Genomic DNA, 18797 nt, shown 5'->3' with positions numbered 1-18797 from the left:
ATTTTTGTGTAAGAAAACAAAGTAAAATTACCAAATATTAATAACAAACATGTAAATAATTAGACATAATGTGATCACATGTAACAAACATGTAAATTAGGTAAAGAAAAAGGAAGGGATGGAAGAAGGGAGAAAAGAGAACCGAATAAGAAAGGGAGAGAAAACCAATGGAATAAAAAAAAATTTAATAAAAGATAAATAATAGGGAAAAATGTCATTTTCTACAAAATTCCTTCACTTTTTATAGTATTTTTTTTTCTCAAATGCTATAAAAAGCTTTTCTAAAAATTTCATTCACTTTTTATAGAACATTTTCAAAAAAAAAAAAATGCAATATTCAAACGCTATAAAAACACATTTTTCTTGTAGGGTCAACAGGAGCGCTCTTGTATTATTTCTTAAAGCATAGGAAGAAGGAATGAAGTTCAATAGAACCAATGAACCTAAACCCATCTTCTTCTTCTTGTTTTTCATTATCTTCATATTGTCTTCGGACAACACTAGGCGCTGCTCATCTGCTGAATCTAGCCATGCACATACTCAGGTAAATTTATTTTAGTTCCAATATTATAATGGATGATTCATCACCTTCCTATATTTTCTTACAAATACCTATTTTTGCACCCAAAAAATATAAGGCATTATACTATGCCAGCCCATAGGTAATCATGGAGATCAGGAGTTGACCTTGCCAAGAAGAGGATTGGGTGGGTCGGGATCGTCGCCGCCACGCTGCGCCTCAAAGTGTGGGAGCTGCACTCCCTGCGTTATGGTTCTTCTATCGGTTCCGCTGGGACCTCCTGGCGTGGGTGATGATTTCTCGTTGGTCTGGAGATGCAAATGTGGGAACAAGCTCTACATGCCCTAATCGAAAAAGGCATGTCCATCGGGCATGTATGCTCTTATATGTTAATTATCCGCCGATGAGCTGAAGTAGACGGTGTGGGTCTGTTTCATTCATACCCTTACCATAAATCATGTATAGGTGAATAAGATTAGTACGTAAACAAAAAACACAATGATTTTATACTCTATTTTATCATATATCTAAGTACAGACCCACAGAGACCCACGACCAAAAATCTATCAATAAGCTATTAAAAATACAACTTGAAATAATTAATAAAATTTATTAGTAACTTACTAAGTAAATTAATTACTTTTCTATTTTTTTTAGATAGACAAAACATAATGCATAATGTGATTGAGATGATGACGTGGATGTATTGTAGACTTAGAATTCTTACCTAGATTCGAGTTTAAAATAACATAAAATATGAAACGTTTTTATAAAATATAATATGGTAGTAACATCCGTGAATAGATCTCCCCGTGAATGTTATATTCTATAGGATGTCTTTTATCTTATTCTATATTGAATTTATACCAAAAGTGGTGACGTTGAGGACATGTTAATGTGTATATTTTATGCATGTTATATATTTATCATAATGTACGTCGAGCTTTATGGAAAAAGTATTGATATTTGTATCATACCCTTTTTCAAATAAGAAGGTATACGGGGGAAAGACAAAGTTCATATTTGACTGTTTGCAGCATGGGAGCAGATTACCCAAAAAAATCCTTGGGAACAATGAAAAAAAAGATATCTCGGTAACGGAAACTATGGGGGACTATATTGGCGAGATCCAACGGTGAACAACTGCCTCGGTAAACGACGGCGGTAACTCTAACTGTCTTAAGGTAGCGAAATTTCTTGTCACAGCCGAACGGACTACTATAGTGAGTCTAGTGACTACTAGAGTCGAGTTGAGTCAAAAGGTATGGTATAGCAGCCTTTCCGACCTTTCAGTGGAGTAAGCCAAAGTGAGTCTCTCTACTCAAAGTATTCCGCAGTATGTTCCTCCTTTCGTGGTTCTTCAGGTGCAGCATTCATTATTAACCGAGCATGGAATGTCGAATTTTTCTGTCAGAATCTCCACAACATGAACTGGGGACCCCTTCCAGCTTGCATCATCCCGTTTGATTTTGCCTGAAATTCAAATCACGAGATTCTAATAGCGTATACCGTTAGGATTTCGTTCTTTATTTTGCTCACAACTGGGACACATAAACGTCCTTGACATAATAGTAATCTGTTGACTTAGAAATATCGTCCACTGGGCCTACTGTCAACTGGTCTAGGATTTTGTTTAGGCTAGGGTCCTCACATTGTGAGTCTATGATACTCTGTCTGAGCGTGGGACACACTGTCACTCGGGCTATTTGGGCCATAACCTCCTTGGTTACTGCCTTTATGTCAGCTCGTCCGAAATCAGCTTGCACTCATGGCTCCCTTGTGATGAGAGCTGACGAGTGTACTGTTTTTCGACTTAGTGCGTTAGCGACTATGTTTTCTTTTTCAGGATGGTACTGGATATCTATGTCGTAATCTTTTACCAGCTCTAGCCATTTACGTTGTCTCAGTTCAATTCTTTTTGTGTGAACAAGTATTTTAGACTTTTATGGTCCATGTAAATTTGGGTCCTTTCGCTATACATGTAGTGTCGCCAAATTTTAACCCGAATACTGTTGTTTTTAGATAATCGTCAGGAAAATCCTTTTCTTTTCGGTGAGAGGAAATCGTTGACGGGGAGTTGTTGGAAAAAAATAAAAATGCGAAAAATAACAGAAAGAGAATTGCTGAATTTTGACTGTGCTTGAGGTGATTTTTTTCTGTCAACATATTCACCTATTTAAACAATTAACTATACTAAAAATATGCTGGAGAGTGCCAACTAAATCTGTGCCATTTCTTTTGAACTGCCCGCCTAGGTAATCCATTCGACGTGTTGGTCAAATGGTCAAAGGAAAATATTTGATAAACTAATTAAAACGTGTAAACCTAATAAGGAAACCAACAGGCACCTAAATAAGGAAACCAACAGGCTTTTATCTAACATTCTCCTCCTAAAACCTATGGTCAAACATATTAAAACGTGTAAACCTAAATAACCCGAGCTCTTGTTCGAGCTCCACCTCCGGTACCTCTTGTTCGAGCTGGCGCGCCTGCCAGTCCAGGTGGTTCACCTCTTCCTAGTAGGTCTTCCATCTTCCGGTACCTGGTCAAAAGGCTGACTACAAGTTTTTATCTAACATTCTCCTCCTAAAACCTGTGGTCAAACTAATTAAAACGTGTAAACCTAAATAACCCGAGCTCTTGTTCGAGCTCCACCTCCGGTACCTCTTGTTCGAGCTGGCGCGCCTGCCAGTCCAGGTGGTTCACCTCTTCCTAGTAGGTCTTCCATCTTCCGGTACCTGGCCAAAAGGCTGACTGGTTGCTCTATCTCCAACTCTAGGACGTAAATGCGTTTTGCCGTGCACCAAACTTGCGTGAGCAGCCGTCGTCGATCATCACGGATCCTAAGTAGCCCGCGCTTGATGGAAATGTGGCAACTGGCCTTATCGAGTTGACCCAGGCTCACAATATTAGCCTTGAGCCTCGGGATGAAGTAGACGCCGGTTAGCTTGTGGTGCTTACCTCCCATGCCTACGAACAGGATGGTGCCGCGCCCTTTGATTTCGACGACGGAGCCGTCGCCGAATTTCACCATCTCGCGAATCTCCGAGTCAAGCTCGGAGAACACAGACTTGGCCCCGGTCATATGGTTTGTTGCCCCCGTGTCGAGGACCCATCGTCGGTGCTTTTGAAATGGACGCCTACAAAATTGGTAATCCATTCGACGTGTTTGTCAAATGGTCAAATGAAAATATTTAATAAACTATTTAAAACGTGTAAACCTAACTAAGGAAACCAACTGGCTTTTATCTAACAAACACAACCGCCACCAACTCCAAATTGTGTGTAGTATAGTTTTTTTCGTAATCTTTTAATTGGCGTGACGCATACACAACAACCTTGCCATGTTGCATTAGTACACAACCTAGCCCCTTTTTGGATGCATCACTGTAAATCACGTATCCCGCAAAGCTATCAGGGACCGTGAGCATTGGGGCGAACACTAGTCTTTGGTTTAGATCTTGAAAGCTGGCCTCACAAGTATCGTTCCATACGAAAGGTACGCCCTTTTCTGTCAATTGAGTGAGAGGTGATGCTATTCTAGCAAAGTCTTGGACAAGCCTTCGATAGTAACCTGCCAATCCCAAGAAACTTCGTATCTCGGTGCCCGTCGGTGGGTGTTTTCATTTCGTGACGGCTTCTCTCTTGGTGGGATCCACTAAAATTCCATCTTTAGACACTACGTGTCCTAAGAACGAAAACTGTCGTAGCAAAAATTCGCATTTGGAGAATTTTGCATACAACTTGCTCTCCTTTGGAATAGCGGGCTTTTGAGAGTTGTTCTTGGTGTTCTTCGTCCGTTTTTTAGTATATCAAGATATCGTCTATGAACACGATCACAAACGTGTCTAGGCACTCCTTAAATACTCGGTTCATTAATTCCATGAACACCGCTGAGGCGTTGGTGAGGCTAAAAGACATTACCACAAACTCATAGTGGCCATATCTAATTCGAAAGTCTGTTGTTGTGGTGACCCCCGAAGTTTGGCGAGGCTTATGGGTCGCATTTGAACGAAAACTCCAACGTTCGCCGGAGTTTTCGGTCTCGCCGACGACCGTGGAACTTAGAACATGAATCCAGCATAAAGAAAGCTTAGTACATTTTTTTTTCTTATTTTCTAGTAGAGGCATATAATTTTTGTGCAAGAAAACAAAGTAAAATTACCAAATATTAATAACTTGATCATTTCAATACTTAACTGATTGCATACAACTAATTAGACATCACATTATAACAAACATGTAAATTAGGTGGAGGATGGAAGAAGGGAGAAAAGAGAAAAGGGAGAGAAAACCAATGGAATAAAAAATTTAAATAAAAGATAAATAAGAGGGGAAAATGTCTCTTTTCTAAAAACTTCCTTCACTTTTTATAGCATATTTTTTTGTCAAAGGCTATAAAAAGTATTTCTAAAAATTTCCTTTCACTTTTTATAGCATATTTTCAAAAACAAAAATGCAATATTCAAACGCTATAAAATTACATTTTTCTTGTAGTGTCAGCACAAGGGCTCTTGTATTATTTCTTGATTTGGAAAACACAGGAAGAAGGGATGAAGTTCAATAGAATCAATGAACCTAAACCCATCTTCTTCTTGTTTTTCATTGTCTTCATATTGTCCTCAGACAACACTAGGCGCTGCTCATCAGCTGAATCCGGTCATGCACATACCCAGGTAAATTTATTTTAGTTCCAATATTATAATGGAGGATTCATCACCTTCCTCATATATTTTCTTACAAATACCTATTTTTGCACCCAAAAAATCTAACGCATTATACTATGTCAGCCCATCGCTAATCATGAAGATCAGGAGTTGACCTTGTCAAGAAGAGGATTGAGTGGGTTGGGATCGTCGCCGCCGAACTGCAACTCAAAGTGTGGGAGTTGCACGCCCTGTACTACGGTTCTTGTGTCGGTGCCGCCGGGACCTTCAGGCGTCGGTGATGATTTCCCGAAAGTCTGGAGATGCAAATGTGGGAACAAGCTCTACATGCCCTAATTGGAAAAGGCATACCCCCGGGCATGTATGCTCTTATATGTTACTTATCTGCTGATGAGCCGAGCCGAAGTAGGCGGTGTGGGTCTGTTTCATTCATACCCCTATCATAAATCATGTATAGATTATTGTGTAAACAAAAAACACAATGATTATATACTCCTATTTTATCATATATCTAAGTGCACCATACCAAAAATTTATCAATAACCTATTAAAAATACAACTTTATTAATAAAAAAATAATAAAATTTATTAATAATTTACTAAGTAAATTAATTTCACTCAAACAAAACATAATGTGATTGTGATTGAGAATTGTAGACTTAAAAATCTTACCTAGATTGAGTTTAAAATAATATATTTTATGAATTTAAAATAATATAAAATATAAAATGTTTTTATAAAATATAATATGGTAGTAACATTTGTGAATTGAGCTCCGGTGAATGTTATATTCTATAGTATGTCTTTTATCATATTCTATATTGAATTAAAAAAAAATGGTAATGTTGAGTACATGTTAATGCGTATATTTTAATGCATGATATATATTTATCATAATGTATATCAAGCTTTATGGAAAAAGTATTGATATTTGTATCGTATATATTTACATACAAATACATTATATCCGATAGTATATAATTTATTATTATAACATATGTGCAAATAAGATCACAAGATGAGCGATAAAATACCTAACCGAAAAAATAAAAATAAATGAATTAAAATTGAAAAAAGAAACCAATAATTTAAGAGCGAATAAATAAATAACTAAAGAAATAGAATGATAAAAAAAAATAAAGAATTATGGGTGGGAGGGATAATTAGGAAAAATTAAAGGAAAGAATATAGATAATTGTAAAAAAAAAATTAAAAATCCATATTTATTGCCCACCATAAATACAAATAAATATATATATATATATAAATAAATAAATATATATATATATATATGAAGAAATATAAAAATGAAAAAAAAAAATGCAAATTTTGAGCGATTTAAAAAAAAAATGATGGGGATGGGCTACGACCGGAAAGCCCGAGTGAAGAGGAGGGAGAGAGAAAGTGGAGGGCATAGGGCTATACGAAACCGAAAAGATCCCATTACCAATCCGACTGCGGACGAAGAAGGCGAACGCTTCCGCTGAACAAAGGGCCAGAAACCCAAGGTTTTTCTTTCTTTCTCTATTTCATCTGAGCTCTGTAAATGCATGCTTTTGGTTTAACTCTTTGGAACCATGGATTTTCTTTGCTGTCTTCCATATCCCATATGGCATATGCAATGTAGCTGTTCGAAGTAAGTATATAGATTCTTTTTTTTTTGGCCAATTTCGGTTCAGGCTTTATAGACATCTGCTAGACAATGTCCGAAGAAGAGCTCAGCTCGGGGTTTAGGTTCAAGAAGAAACTCAAGCTTGCGGCTGGTAAATCTAAGAGTTCCAAGAGCGGTGTACATGGAAGGAAGAACTTCGATAGGAGCACAAGAGATAGCGACACAATTGCAAGAATTGCGAGTGTTGAAAAGGCTGCCCGGAAGGGAAAACAGAGGACTCCAAGTGCTAATGTTAAAAGACAGCGAATATATGGTGCCCAAAATAGTGATATGAAGGTCACCTCATTCAAGTCTCATTCGCGAAGAGGACACGGTGCTGGAGTAGCCGGGAAGAGCAGTGACGCATATGCTTCTTCACTTTTGGCTTCTAAGAGTTTAAGCCATTCTAGTTCACATGGTAAACGCTCTATTAAAAAGCAAGAAAATGATATCAGAAGTCCGAAAGTGTCATATGAAAGAAGGAAAACTAGGGGGGAAAAAGATCTCTATGTGGAATCCGTAAGGAAGACACATTCCAAAAACACCAAGGATTTGAGCAACACAATGGATTCTACTGTGAAAAAATCATGGGGTATAACTCCTTCAGATCCTACCAAGAAAAGAGTTTTCAGGACAACAAGTGCAAATGGTGATCCAGAGATACGAACTGATAAGTCAAAAAAGAGGAAACGGGTAATTCGTATAGATCCATACGATGTCTCGAATAAGCGGCTGGATGATGGGATACTAACTGATGGTGAGATCATATCCATGTCTCAGTTTCCTACTTATCCCATTGATTGCTTGGATGTAATTGAACTACTTTATTTTTCAATATGCTAAGCTTAATGATAGATGTATCGTCCTACCTTTGATTCCAGAAAATGCCAGGCAGGAGAAAGCAAAACCAGAGGAAAAAAATGAGATATCAAGCAATGCTCAGTTCCGTGCAATACAGCCTAGTAAATCTATCATTTCGTTCGTAGAAGATAATGTAATTTGCATAGCCATGTGTTGTTAAGTCTGTTTCCCCATTAGGCATCAGCATTTTTTGTGTTGTTCCATTTATGATTGTTTATTATGTCGTTGACAGTTGTTGGGGCGTAGGCGCATGATTGAGCTTAGAAGAGCAGGCTACAACACTGATCTCTCTGCCCCATTGGATAATATCCCCTTTTCTAGCAGTGCTGAGAGAGAAAGAGTTGAAGAAAATGTATGTATGCAATATTTATGCAACAGAAATGTTAATTTTTTTTTTCCATTCCCCAATCCTATCATTTTCCGAGTGGAAACTAATTGTAATGCGCAGGTATTCAGGAATAAGTTAACCTTCTTTGCTGCTGCAAAAGTTTCATCATCTTTTCCGACTCCGGATTTGCCAGAAATCGCATTTGCTGGTATGTATTCGAAGTTTTGCACTTGCTTAGCTATCTGATATTCTCGATACATTAACTAGTAGTTTTTGAAAATCTAATTTACATTTGTAGTTGTATCGGATAATATTTGATATATTTGTCATTGTGTTTGTGACGTTGAAGTGTACTGTTATCATGAATTAGCTAGTATTTCTTAGAGTCTCTTGTGTATCTTTGAAGATATTATGCGAGTGAATGGGGGAGGAGGCTAGAACAACCTGTCTAAATAATATTTGAACTTAATTCCAAGTCATGAAAAAATGACGGTTTTACTCCTCCCGGTCTCCACAATCCTCATGCTTGGGTTGCTTAATATTATGAAATTTTTGGATTGGACATTAGTTCCTTGGAAGACATTTTGATATTGCCTTATATCTTCCTTCATTGTAGGAAGATCAAATGTGGGAAAGTCATCACTGCTTAATGCCCTTACAAGACAATGGGGTGTTGCACGGATGTCTGACAAACCTGGTCTTACTCAGGTGACGACGTCTACAATTCTGGGTAGATATTGTGTTGGAAATGTCTGGTAACACTTGGTAATGTTTGTTCATGTACAGACCATTAATTTTTTTAATCTGGGATCAAAGATGTCTTTGGTTGATTTACCTGGATATGGCTTTGCTTATGCAAAAGAAGAAGTTAAGGATGCTTGGGAGGAATTGGTAAGAACTTCTATTTTAAGTTGGCCTTCCCCAGAAACTGATTGTTCATAACAGCAATGGGCAGCCAACTAATTGACTGAAGACTTGTACATCTTAGGTGAAAGAGTACGTCGCAACGAGAGTTGGTCTGAAACAGGTATGCTTACTTATTGATACGAAATGGGGGATGAAGCCAAGGGATCAAGAGCTCATTGATTTGATGGAAAGGTACCAAATTTACATGCACTGAACTTTCTATATATATGATGTATTGATGTGTTGATGCTTATGACTTAATTCACTGTGATAGATCTCAAACTAAATACCAAATTGTATTGACAAAGACTGATACGGTCTTCCCAATGGATGTAGCACGTAGAGCAATGCAAATTGAAGAGGTTTTACTACTCACCCCCCTATTGATTATAATATCTCTTCTAAAACCATTATTTATTTGTTTGTTGGTTTCGTTCTTCCTTTCTTCTTTTGAGACTGACAACTATTGGCCACAAATTTTTTGTCAGAGATTCCAGGCAAATAAGTCAATTGTCCAACCTCTGGTATGAGCAAAAGTGTTTGTTGAGTTAATTTTCTCCAAGTTTGGCCCAAGTTTATAATGAGAGATGTAATAGATGTGGTTTATCATTTCAGATGATGGTAAGTTCAAAATCAGGAGCTGGTATCCGAAGTTTAAGAACAGCTCTGGCGAAAATCGCTCGGTTTGCTAAAGTCTAGGTGAGAGGTGCTTACTTGAGTATCATAAAGCTTTTTTCTGCTGGGACATCATGGATATTCTTCTGATCAGCTTAAGTTTGGCAGTCAACTTGGAAACACAATGAAGTCCCTGTCTCAAGTTCCTCAAAGCTGAAGCAAGTGCTGCAACTTGGCTCAACAGTTTTTTCATGAACGTGCACGAAAGAAATACAAGTCATTGTCTTNAGTGCTGCAACTTGGCTCAACAGTTTTTTCATGAACGTGCACAAACCGAGCACGAAAGAAACATAAGTCATTGTCCTTTTTGGTTGCAATTCAAAGATGTGAAGCGAATCCGGGAATTGCGCTAAAAAAAGGGTCAATCTTGTTGCTTTAAGGCGTGCCTTCCTCTTTGGAATATTACGAAACTGGCTTACGGTGTTTCCCTATTTGTCCTTCCTTTGGCCCTGTATGCGGTGGCCTTACACTACTGCCCCATCTTATTCGTAGTAGAAGAAATGGGCCTGACTTAGATAATTTCAACTGAACATTATGATTTACATGTTTCGTCCTTTATTATTAAACCTTTCCTAGAGGGTCTTTGCTTGGTTGGTTTTACCTCCCTGCATTCGCCCTGATTCCTGCTCATCATCTATGGATGACGACATTGACAGTTGAGTTGGTGCACCATTTTGGACTTGTCAACTCCATAGAAGAATAGTAGCCAGCCACCATTATCCTTTTGTGTTGAATATTCTAACCTTATCAGATTGTTCATATGATTTGTCTTGATTTGGGGGCCTTTCAATTTAGTCATAAGAAATAATAGAAAGGGAGTGGTTAGGTTAGGTGGAAAAGCAAGTTTCTTGGCATCAAATTATTCCAAATTCCTCAAAATTTTGATAATTTCTTCACTTCACTGCCCTTCGTTGTTTACCCTAATCATTTCTTCCTCTTCCTCGCCACGAATCTCTCCTTCATTCAGATCCGAAGGTTAGGGAAGGACGGGCGTTGAAAAAAATGTGTCCGCTGAGATTTATTCTCATATTTCTCTCAGCGACTCTTGCCGGCTTCTTTGTTCTCCGGAACCTCAAATCTCAGCCTCAAGATTTCGAGGCCGACGATAATTCCGAGACCCACTCCAACGATGTGTCTACCAATTCGACCTCCTCCTCCTCCTCCTCCTCCTCCTTCTCCAAGGTTCTTGTAATTCTTTTATACCGGAATCTCGCATTTCCTTCTTGTTTCTTTGTTTGTGTCTGAACGGAAGGATTGTGGTTTGTTTGAACAGGTGTCCTCGGCAATGCAATCGGGATTCTGGACGGTGGTCGACATGGCCAGCGGCCGCTACTTGTGGAGGCATCTGATGCCCTCGTCGAAGAAGCCTTCCAATTGATGCGACTGTTTCGGGCTAGGGCTTCTGTATTGTTCGGGTTTCCTATATATCGTTGGATACTTCTCCTCCTCTTGTATTCCCTTCGAGTTGATTTTGTAAAACGTCTGTAAGTCTGAAACAGAGACACTCAAGTGTTGAGAAATGTGCCCAATCGCAATCGCCTNGTATTGTTCGGGTTTCCTATATATCGTTGGATACTTCTCCTCTTGTATTCCCTTCGAGTTGATTTTGTAAAACGTCCGTAAGTCTGTAACAGAGACACTCAAGCGTTGAGAAATGTGCCCAATCGCAATCGCAATCGCTTCTGATATCAATTAAGATTTCCGAGTTTCTTCTTTTGTTTGAGTCGATCATTGAATCGCTCATCCGTTTGCGGGCAATCCAATCAGCTTTACGGAAAATAACTCAGGTTAAACAACTTTAAATTAAAGTTGGATTCTTAGATTCGATTCATATTTTAAGATGAAATTTACGGCAACCAAAAACAACTTTAATAAGCAAACAACGTATTCTAATCTGAAGAACTGCGGATTTCGACGCCATACTTCTTTTCCCTCTNATAACTCAGGTTAAACAACTTTAAATTAAAGTTGGATTCTTATATTCGATTCATATTTTAAGATGAAATTTACGGCAACCAAAACAACGTATTCTAATCTGAAGAACTGCGGATTTCGACGCCATACTTCTTTTCCCTCTATTAATTCGGGCGAAACGGTAAATGCACGAACCAACCCAATTGCCTGTAATGAACCGGTTCAAAATCCCAAGCCATTTACGTGAATAAATACCGATTCAAGTTTTACGTCAACGGTCGAATTGTATTTTTTTTTTTTTTAAGCAAATTTTCATCTTCTTCAGAGAGAGAGAGAGAGAGAGAGAGATGCGGAGGAGGAAAGAGAAGCCGGAAATCCCTAAAACCATGGCTGTTGCAGAGGAGAAGAAGGAAGACGATGAAGACGAAGAAAGGGGTAACGAAGGGAACGGTTTCTTTTCATGCTATCTCTTGGCCTCTGCGTGCCCTCGTTACAAAGGCCATACCTATATTGGGTTCGATTCTTTTCTCTTCTTGCATCCCTAGATCGGATCTTCTTTCTGCTTGTCTTCTCTCTGAAATAATGGATTGAAAAACGCGGTTTTACTATCTCTGGATACTCGGATCTGTTTCTCTACTTTTCAATTCTGGAAATTTCTTTACCATCTTTCTTCGATTCCTGCATTAATTGAGTGAGTGGGAACATCAAGAAATGTGAGAAATGCGTAAATCAGATTCACAGTGAACTGTTATTTGGAATTTCAGATTCACAGTGAACCCTAAACGTAGAATCAGACAGCACAATGGCGAAATTAGATGCGGTGCGTGGCGTACTAAGAGGAAGAGACCTTGGGAGATGGTGTTCTGCATCTACGGCTTCCCCACCAATGTCTCTGCTCTTCAGGTTACATTTCCGGACTTTGAGCTCTACAAATCGCTCGATTGTGCGTCTTTTATGCATCGAGTGCCTTCTACTAGCTGAATGACTCTTCGATGACTATACAAATGTTAAGATGTTAAGAGTATACGTTAGGGGTTTCGGGAATTTACCAACATGTGTTGGTGGTTTCCTTTTTAACCTGTATCTTAATTTGATGTTCTAACTGTGAATGCAGTTTGAATGGGCCTGGCAGCATCCTAATGAATCATTGGCTGTAAGAAGTGCTGCTGCAACTTTCAAGTCTCTATCTGGAATTGCCAACAAAATTAAACTTGCATACACAATGCTCACACTTCCAGCTTGGTGTAGGTATGAGAAAATTTATACAACATCCGATTTCACTGTCAAATTTGTTGGAAATGTGACATAATTAAGGACAATATCCTCATAACTGTGAGGTTTGTTGGGTGAAACCAAAGTTAAAGTCTGATAGGGACAATATCTTACTATTATGATTTATAAAGAAGTAACAAACTGATGTAAATTTCAATCAAATTTGTCTGTCCTGCTTTCTATTCACGTTTTTCTCCTTATCCTTGCAGTTTGAATATTACTGTAAACTACTTCTCAACGAAGTACATGAATAATGCGGCTGGTTGCCCAAGTTTGCCAGGGCATATGAGGGTCCAAGTTTCCCCCATCGATGAGCTCCCATGCTATTTCGAAGGTGATCGACGTGTGCTTGAAAATGAGGATGACTGGGAGTATAATAGAGAATATGAAGAATTTTGTAGTTCTCGAGTATATGGATTGATGACCGAAGTTCCAAATGAAATTCCTCAAAACTTGATGGATTACCAGACAGGTACAGATGGAAGACCTCATGAATTGCGTGGATCCGATGAAGAACTAGAGGACAATGAACAAGTGCCACATTCTTCGTGTACTCCGTCTTATATTGATGTCGGTGTGTCTTATGAGTTGCGTGGATGTGATGAACAAGAGCCAGGTTTGTGTGCTCAGCCTTGTATTGTAGAAGGTAGGACTGAAATCATCATCGATGATGGAGAGGAAAACCAATTAGAAGGGAGTGGTATGAAATTGCAGCAGCAACCTGGTAGGAAGAAGAACTTATCAGGAATAGCTACTGAAATCAGCAAAGTTTCATATGGGCTTCCTCCTGTTGAGAATGAGGTTATAGACGTGTCTACCCCGTCTCCCGACTGCAGAACAAGTTCGTATAAATTCAAGAGAAGAGTTATTACTGGTAGGTCTGAGATTATTGACTTGACTAAATCTCCTACGTTTATCCAATTATAGAACGATGGATGAATTTGGATTCTCTGCAAGTAAGTACTAATCTGTGTGCTGCTGCAGATAGTATTTTCAACCCTTTCAGAGGCAACGTGGGCTCAAATTTGGTTGACCAAATAGAGAGGGGAACAATAACATGTTGTTAAGTTATATATAATGGCCTTTTTTTCAAAGGCCATTTTAAGGGGATCAAGTGTGAAAAGAACATTAGAATGGCTTCTGTTCTATAGAACGTGGTATCAATTAACTTGTTCCAAATGAGATCGCACTTGGAAGTATAACTAGTTATCTTCTTCTTCGTTACTATTGGTTTGGTTACCGAAACTCGAGACATGGTTAGGTTAGACTGCACTTCGTCTGTCTGTCTGTCTCTTAGCTCAAACTGTTTTGTTTTGTTTCTGTGTTCTTCCTCCATAGCTTTCTAATTTATAAAATCAATATGGATCAGATTTCCCACTATGATGGAAGTTTTTATGAAGATGGATCGCAATTAACGCCTCTGCATCCTGGATTAGCGACCAAGCTGTAATGTGTCCTCCTCATTTCTGCCTTCGTTTTGGGGTCAACACACACACATGGACATCAGCAGTTCATCCATATGCATATAAAGCCTTTTGTCTTTCACATTATTATTATTATTATTATTATTGACCCACTATTAATTTACTAAGTAAATATGCATACAGATTTGAGAGATTAAAGATATTTTATTCCGAACTTGACTCATTCCCATCACAGTGGTTTATTTATATGGACATTGGAGTTGGTAGATCCTCCTCACTATTGAAAAAGGGAGAGGAAACATGAATAAGCTGAAGAAGTTGAGGACAAGAGACGATATGTGGATTGTGGAAGAAGATTACCACACAGGAGTATCAGCCTCGGTGCCATTCCAGTGGGAGTCAGAGCCAGGCACTCCCAAGGCTAATTTCCCTGAAAATGGGGCCTTCCTCTCTCCTCTCACGCCCCCACCTTCCTATTTCTCCACCAATCCCAACTCCCCCCTCGGCCTTAATTCTTCTAAGCCCTTTCATAGAGCCAGTTTCCTCAACAATGTCTTCAGAAAGCTTTCTATGAAGGCCAGTCTGCAGCCTCGGTCGCCCGGCTCTTTGTTGTCATCTTCGTCTTCGAGTTCTAGCAGGGAAAGAGGGACTCCCGGAAGCCCGAGGAGATTATCATTTGATTCGAGGGTAGACGATGACAACGGCAACGAAGAGGAGAACGTTGAATCACCTGTTTCTACTTTGTCCTTTGGACATGGAACTGATAAAGGATGCTACCCAAAGTTGGCTAAGGTATTTACCAGAGATTCTAAATGAAAAGAGAGTTCATGACGATCTTCTTCTTTTTTTCTTTTTTGAGTACAAGAACGCGAATCAAACCATCAATATTTGAGATGGTATATACTTTATTTACCGAGCTATGATCGGTTGTTTCATGTGGTTATAATCTTCTTTTCTAAATAACAATGTATGCTTGAACATATTCTACTTCCGACGTATCAGAATCGACAATACCTCTAATAAAGAGGTGAATTTCCATGAAACATGTTGAAGAATCACAGATGAAGGCCAATTCACAGTTGACAATGCCAACAATTTGTGACCACATATTATTTTATAAATGTATATAATATTAACGTGGGCTACAACAATATATATTGAAACTGAGATCCACATTTGACCATTCACAATTGACAATCTGAAGTCAACTCTGTCTGTCTTTTGCTGGCTACGTTGATCCCACATCGGTTGGGGACGAGAACACGAGCTCGTTGTCAAGCTCAAGCCATGAGCTGCCTTCCTCACAGATTTCTTTATATCCGCATCATACCCATCATTCATCAACACCGGCAGCAATGGCCTTATAGGAAAGCATGCTTTGATGAAAGCTTATAAACCAATAAGGCTACCAACTCCATAACAGTAAGCAGTCGGAGACTAACAAAAATGATTTTACAGTTTTAAAATAGATGAAAAATATGCCGACCAAATAATTTATTATAATCATGTGCGGGATACCCTTAAAAGAAAGTTTAAAATACATGCCGTCTAAATAAATAATTTAACAAGTCACTTCCGTGTCATAGCCTCGCCTGAATATCATTTTTTTAAAAACAAGGTGAGTATTAAAATACTCGATAAGGAACTTTCTTATTGGGATCAAATACATAAACATCATAAGGCTAATCAAACGAAATCAAGGGACGTGGGAGCTCTACCCAAAACACACGCCACGTAATTTTTTCACTTAAACCATTTTCAACAATCACCCCTTAGAGTGACCATTAGTGGTTGGTTACCCGCGTGTAACCATTACCACATGAAAATGAATCTACAATCACTCCGCACAGTGACCATTAGTGGCTGGTTACCCGATTCACACATGAAAATGAATCTACAATCACTCCGCACAGTGACCATTAGTGGCTGGTTACCCGATTCACACATGAAAATGAATCTACAATCACTCCGCACAGTGACCATTAGTGGCTGGTTACCCGATTCACACATGAAAATGAATCTACAATCACTCCGCACAGTGACCATTAGTGGCTGGTTACCCGATTCACACATGAAAATGAATCTACAATCACTCCGCACAGTGACCATTAGTGGCTGGTTACCCGATTCACACATGAAAATGAATCTACAATCACTCCGCACAGTGACCATTAGTGGCTGGTTACCCGATTCACACATGAAAATGAATCTACAATCACTCCGCATAGTGACCATTAGTGGCTGGTTACCCGATTCACAGAGCGTGTAACCCTTACCACAACTTCCTTACAACTTCCTTAATCATCAAACATAATATGCATGCATTAAGTCCAAAAACATTTATTTTCGTGAGAAAAAATAAATAATGTCACACAACTCACCTCAAACATATTTCAATCATCAAACATAATATGCATGCAATAGGTCTCAAAACATTTATTTTCATGATCAACATACATCATATCATACAACACACAATCATACAATAACAAACATATTCGTTATTCAACCCTTCAAACCAGGAATAAAAGCAAGTCATATGTGATTCATCCACAAAACTGGAAATGACAATATGGAACTTGAAACCTACCCAGGGGAGCAAATTCATATGACCCACCTGCTGGAACCCCAACGTTATTATGAGTTAGAACCCAAAGGTTAAATTCATATGTTCACAGAAACTATAAATATCAAAATAAAAGAGCTGCTCCACATTAACACCTCAAAAGATCATAGGCACTGGAGTTTCACCCTAAATGGTCAAGCTCCATTTTTCAAGACCATGCCAAGCCCCAGCCCATAACCTGCGGCTACAGCTCCAGCGACAACAATGGCTGAGGTTGCTAATCCTAAAGGCGGAGAGGATTGAGCAAACAACAGGAGGTGGGACAAGGAAGTCATTTCTCCCTCGTATAACGGAGGTCCATGCTAGATACGCCAGTTTAAACAAACGGGCTTCCACCACCACTATGGACTAAGTTGACCTCCATTATGGGCGAACGTGGGCTTCCAATATGGACCAATTTGAGCTTCAATCATGGCCTAATTTGTGCTTCCATTTAAGTCACTTGGGCTTCAAAAATGGACCAATTTGGTAATCTATACTGGGCCGATTCGGGCTTCCACTATGGAGCCGATTTGAGCTCGGCCTCCACTGTGGGCCGATTTCGGCCTCTACCGTACGCCGGCAGATTTGGGCCTCAACTGTGGGCTCGCCGATTTGCAAGCGCCTCCACTGTAAACCGATTTAAGCTAAGCCTCAACTGTGGGCCAGCTGATTTAGGCTGGGCCGCCGCAGTCGGCCGATTTGAGCTAGGCCTCAACTGTTTGCAGACTTAAGCCGTGCCTCCACTGTGAGCCGATTAGGGACTCAACCGTGGGCCGGCCGATTCGGGCTTCCACTGTGGGCCGATTTGAATTGGGCTCCACTATGGGCCAATTTGGGCTTACAGTATGGGCCGGTATGTGCCTCCACTGTGGGCCGGCCAATTTGGGCTTCAACTGTGGGCCATTTGGGCCTCCACTATAGGCCGGTTTGGACTTCTACGGTGGGGCGGCCGATTTTGGGCTTCAACTGAGGGCCGCTTTGGGCCTCAACTGTGGGCCGGCCGATTTGGCAGGGCCTCCACAGTGGGCCGGCTGTTATGGGCCTCAAATTTGGGCCGGCTGGTTTGGGCTGGGCCTCCACAGTCGGCCGTTTTGGGCTGTGCCTCCACTGTGGGCCGGCCAATTTGGGCTTCCACAGTCAGCCGATATGAACTGGGCCTCCACTGTAGGCCGATTTGGGCTTCCCACTATGGGCCGATTTGGGCATCCATTGCGGGCCGGCCGATTTGGGCTCCCACGGTAGGGCAGATTTGGGCCTCCACTATGGGCCGGCCGATTTTGGGCTTCCACTATGGGCCGATTTGTTCCTCCACTGTGGGCCTGCCGATTTGGGCTTCCACTGTGGGCCGATTTGAACTGGGCCTCTCCTGTGGTCCGATTTAGGCTGGGCCACCAATGTGGGCCGATTTGGGGCTCCACTATGGGCCAAATTGGGCCTCAACTGTGGGCCGGCCTATTTGGACTTCCACTGTGTGCCGATTTGGGCTCCAACTGTAGGCCGATTTGGGCTCCCACCGTAGGCCACCCAATTCGGGCTCCACTATGGGCCGATTTAGGCTTCCACTATGGGCCGATTTGGGCTTTTACTGTGGGCCGGTAGATTGGGCTTCCACGGTGGGCAGACCGATTTGGGCTTCCATTTTGTGCCTATTTGGGCTTCCAATATGGGCCCAATTTGTGTTCGACTGTGGGCCGATTTGGGCTTCTACTGTGGGCCGAATTGGGCTTCCACTATGGGCCGATTTGGGCTCACACTATGGGTCCATTTGGGCTCCCACTATGGGCGGATTTGGGCTTCCACTGTGGGCCAATTTGGGCTCCCACTAATGGCCCATTTGGGTTTCCGCTATGGGCCAATTTGGGCTTCAACTATGGGCCAATGTGAACTTCCACTATGGGCCTATTTGGGCTTCCACTTGGGCCAATTTGGGTTTCCACTATGGACCGATTTGGGTTTCAACTATGGGCTAAT

At 40.3% G+C, this 18797-nt stretch overlaps 4 protein-coding genes and 1 long non-coding RNA gene across 10 annotated transcripts; all 5 read left to right on the top strand.

Moving 5' to 3' along the window:
• Positions 1-5042: 5042 nt before the first annotated feature.
• Positions 5043-5695, top strand: LOC111783705. Its single transcript, XR_002813400.1, has 2 exons — positions 5043-5196; positions 5311-5695. It is a non-coding gene; the product is annotated as an uncharacterized LOC111783705 (long non-coding RNA).
• An 852-nt stretch (positions 5696-6547) lies between these two features.
• LOC111782822 lies at positions 6548-10236 on the top strand. 3 transcript variants are annotated; one of them, XM_023663632.1, is made up of 13 exons: positions 6548-6695; positions 6867-7595; positions 7720-7832; positions 7932-8051; positions 8148-8235; positions 8644-8735; positions 8814-8918; positions 9016-9125; positions 9208-9295; positions 9422-9457; positions 9549-9632; positions 9717-9792; positions 9860-10236. In XM_023663632.1, exons 2-11 carry the CDS (start codon positions 6890-6892, stop codon positions 9630-9632), a joined length of 1542 nt encoding a protein of 513 aa, XP_023519400.1. In that variant the 5' UTR covers positions 6548-6695; positions 6867-6889; the 3' UTR covers positions 9717-9792; positions 9860-10236. The 3 variants fall into 3 exon arrangements, with proteins under 3 accessions (XP_023519400.1, XP_023519402.1, XP_023519401.1); XM_023663634.1 differs by having other exon boundaries at positions 9549-9639; XM_023663633.1 differs by lacking the exon at positions 9860-10236 and having other exon boundaries at positions 9549-9639; positions 9717-9829.
• A 233-nt stretch (positions 10237-10469) lies between these two features.
• Positions 10470-11316, top strand: LOC111782825. Its single transcript, XM_023663638.1, has 3 exons — positions 10470-10790; positions 10882-11023; positions 11162-11316. The coding sequence occupies exons 1-2, from the start codon at positions 10611-10613 to the stop codon at positions 10984-10986; spliced, it is 285 nt and encodes a 94-aa protein (XP_023519406.1). The 5' UTR covers positions 10470-10610; the 3' UTR covers positions 10987-11023; positions 11162-11316.
• On the top strand, positions 11299-15198 carry LOC111782823. Of its 4 annotated transcripts, XR_002813198.1 has the most exons (7): positions 11648-11703; positions 11858-12036; positions 12287-12425; positions 12637-12770; positions 13004-13668; positions 13779-14055; positions 14164-14381. XR_002813198.1 is itself a non-coding variant. In XM_023663637.1 (6 exons), exons 2-6 carry the CDS (start codon positions 11870-11872, stop codon positions 13859-13861), a joined length of 1188 nt encoding a protein of 395 aa, XP_023519405.1. In that variant the 5' UTR covers positions 11299-11395; positions 11858-11869; the 3' UTR covers positions 13862-13996. The 4 variants fall into 4 exon arrangements, 3 of the variants coding, with proteins under 3 accessions (XP_023519405.1, XP_023519404.1, XP_023519403.1); XM_023663637.1 differs by lacking the exons at positions 11648-11703; positions 14164-14381 and adding an exon at positions 11299-11395 and having other exon boundaries at positions 13779-13996; XM_023663636.1 differs by lacking the exons at positions 11648-11703; positions 14164-14381 and adding an exon at positions 11309-11395 and having other exon boundaries at positions 11848-12036; positions 13779-13996.
• LOC111782803 lies at positions 14519-15034 on the top strand. Its single transcript, XM_023663600.1, has one exon. The coding sequence runs from the start codon at positions 14519-14521 to the stop codon at positions 15032-15034; it is 516 nt and encodes a 171-aa protein (XP_023519368.1).
• Positions 15199-18797: the final 3599 nt, after the last annotated feature.

This window comes from Cucurbita pepo, chromosome LG20, assembly GCF_002806865.2.
Source record: "Cucurbita pepo subsp. pepo cultivar mu-cu-16 chromosome LG20, ASM280686v2, whole genome shotgun sequence".
NCBI lineage: Eukaryota > Viridiplantae > Streptophyta > Magnoliopsida > Cucurbitales > Cucurbitaceae > Cucurbita > Cucurbita pepo.
This window is presented reverse-complemented; position numbering and strand designations above follow the sequence as displayed.

What these genes read in the sequence shown, in the direction of transcription:
- LOC111782822 (XM_023663632.1), top strand. Translation starts at nt 6,890, where the DNA reads ATGTCCGAAGAAGAGCTCAGCTCGGGGTTTAGGTTCAAGAAGAAACTC. An exon ending in TGATGGGATACTAACTGATG is followed by an intron (nt 7,596 to 7,719) that starts GTGAGATCATAT and finishes CTTTGATTCCAG; the next exon opens with AAAATGCCAGGCAGGAGAAA. An exon ending in CTCATTGATTTGATGGAAAG is followed by an intron (nt 9,126 to 9,207) that starts GTACCAAATTTA and finishes TCACTGTGATAG; the next exon opens with ATCTCAAACTAAATACCAAA.
- LOC111782825 (XM_023663638.1), top strand. Translation starts at nt 10,611, where the DNA reads ATGTGTCCGCTGAGATTTATTCTCATATTTCTCTCAGCGACTCTTGCC. An exon ending in CCTCCTCCTCCTTCTCCAAG is followed by an intron (nt 10,791 to 10,881) that starts GTTCTTGTAATT and finishes TTGTTTGAACAG; the next exon opens with GTGTCCTCGGCAATGCAATC.
- LOC111782823 (XM_023663637.1), top strand. Translation starts at nt 11,870, where the DNA reads ATGCGGAGGAGGAAAGAGAAGCCGGAAATCCCTAAAACCATGGCTGTT. An exon ending in CCAATGTCTCTGCTCTTCAG is followed by an intron (nt 12,426 to 12,636) that starts GTTACATTTCCG and finishes CTGTGAATGCAG; the next exon opens with TTTGAATGGGCCTGGCAGCA. An exon ending in CAAGAGAAGAGTTATTACTG is followed by an intron (nt 13,669 to 13,778) that starts GTAGGTCTGAGA and finishes GTGCTGCTGCAG; the next exon opens with ATAGTATTTTCAACCCTTTC.
- LOC111782803 (XM_023663600.1), top strand. Translation starts at nt 14,519, where the DNA reads ATGAATAAGCTGAAGAAGTTGAGGACAAGAGACGATATGTGGATTGTG.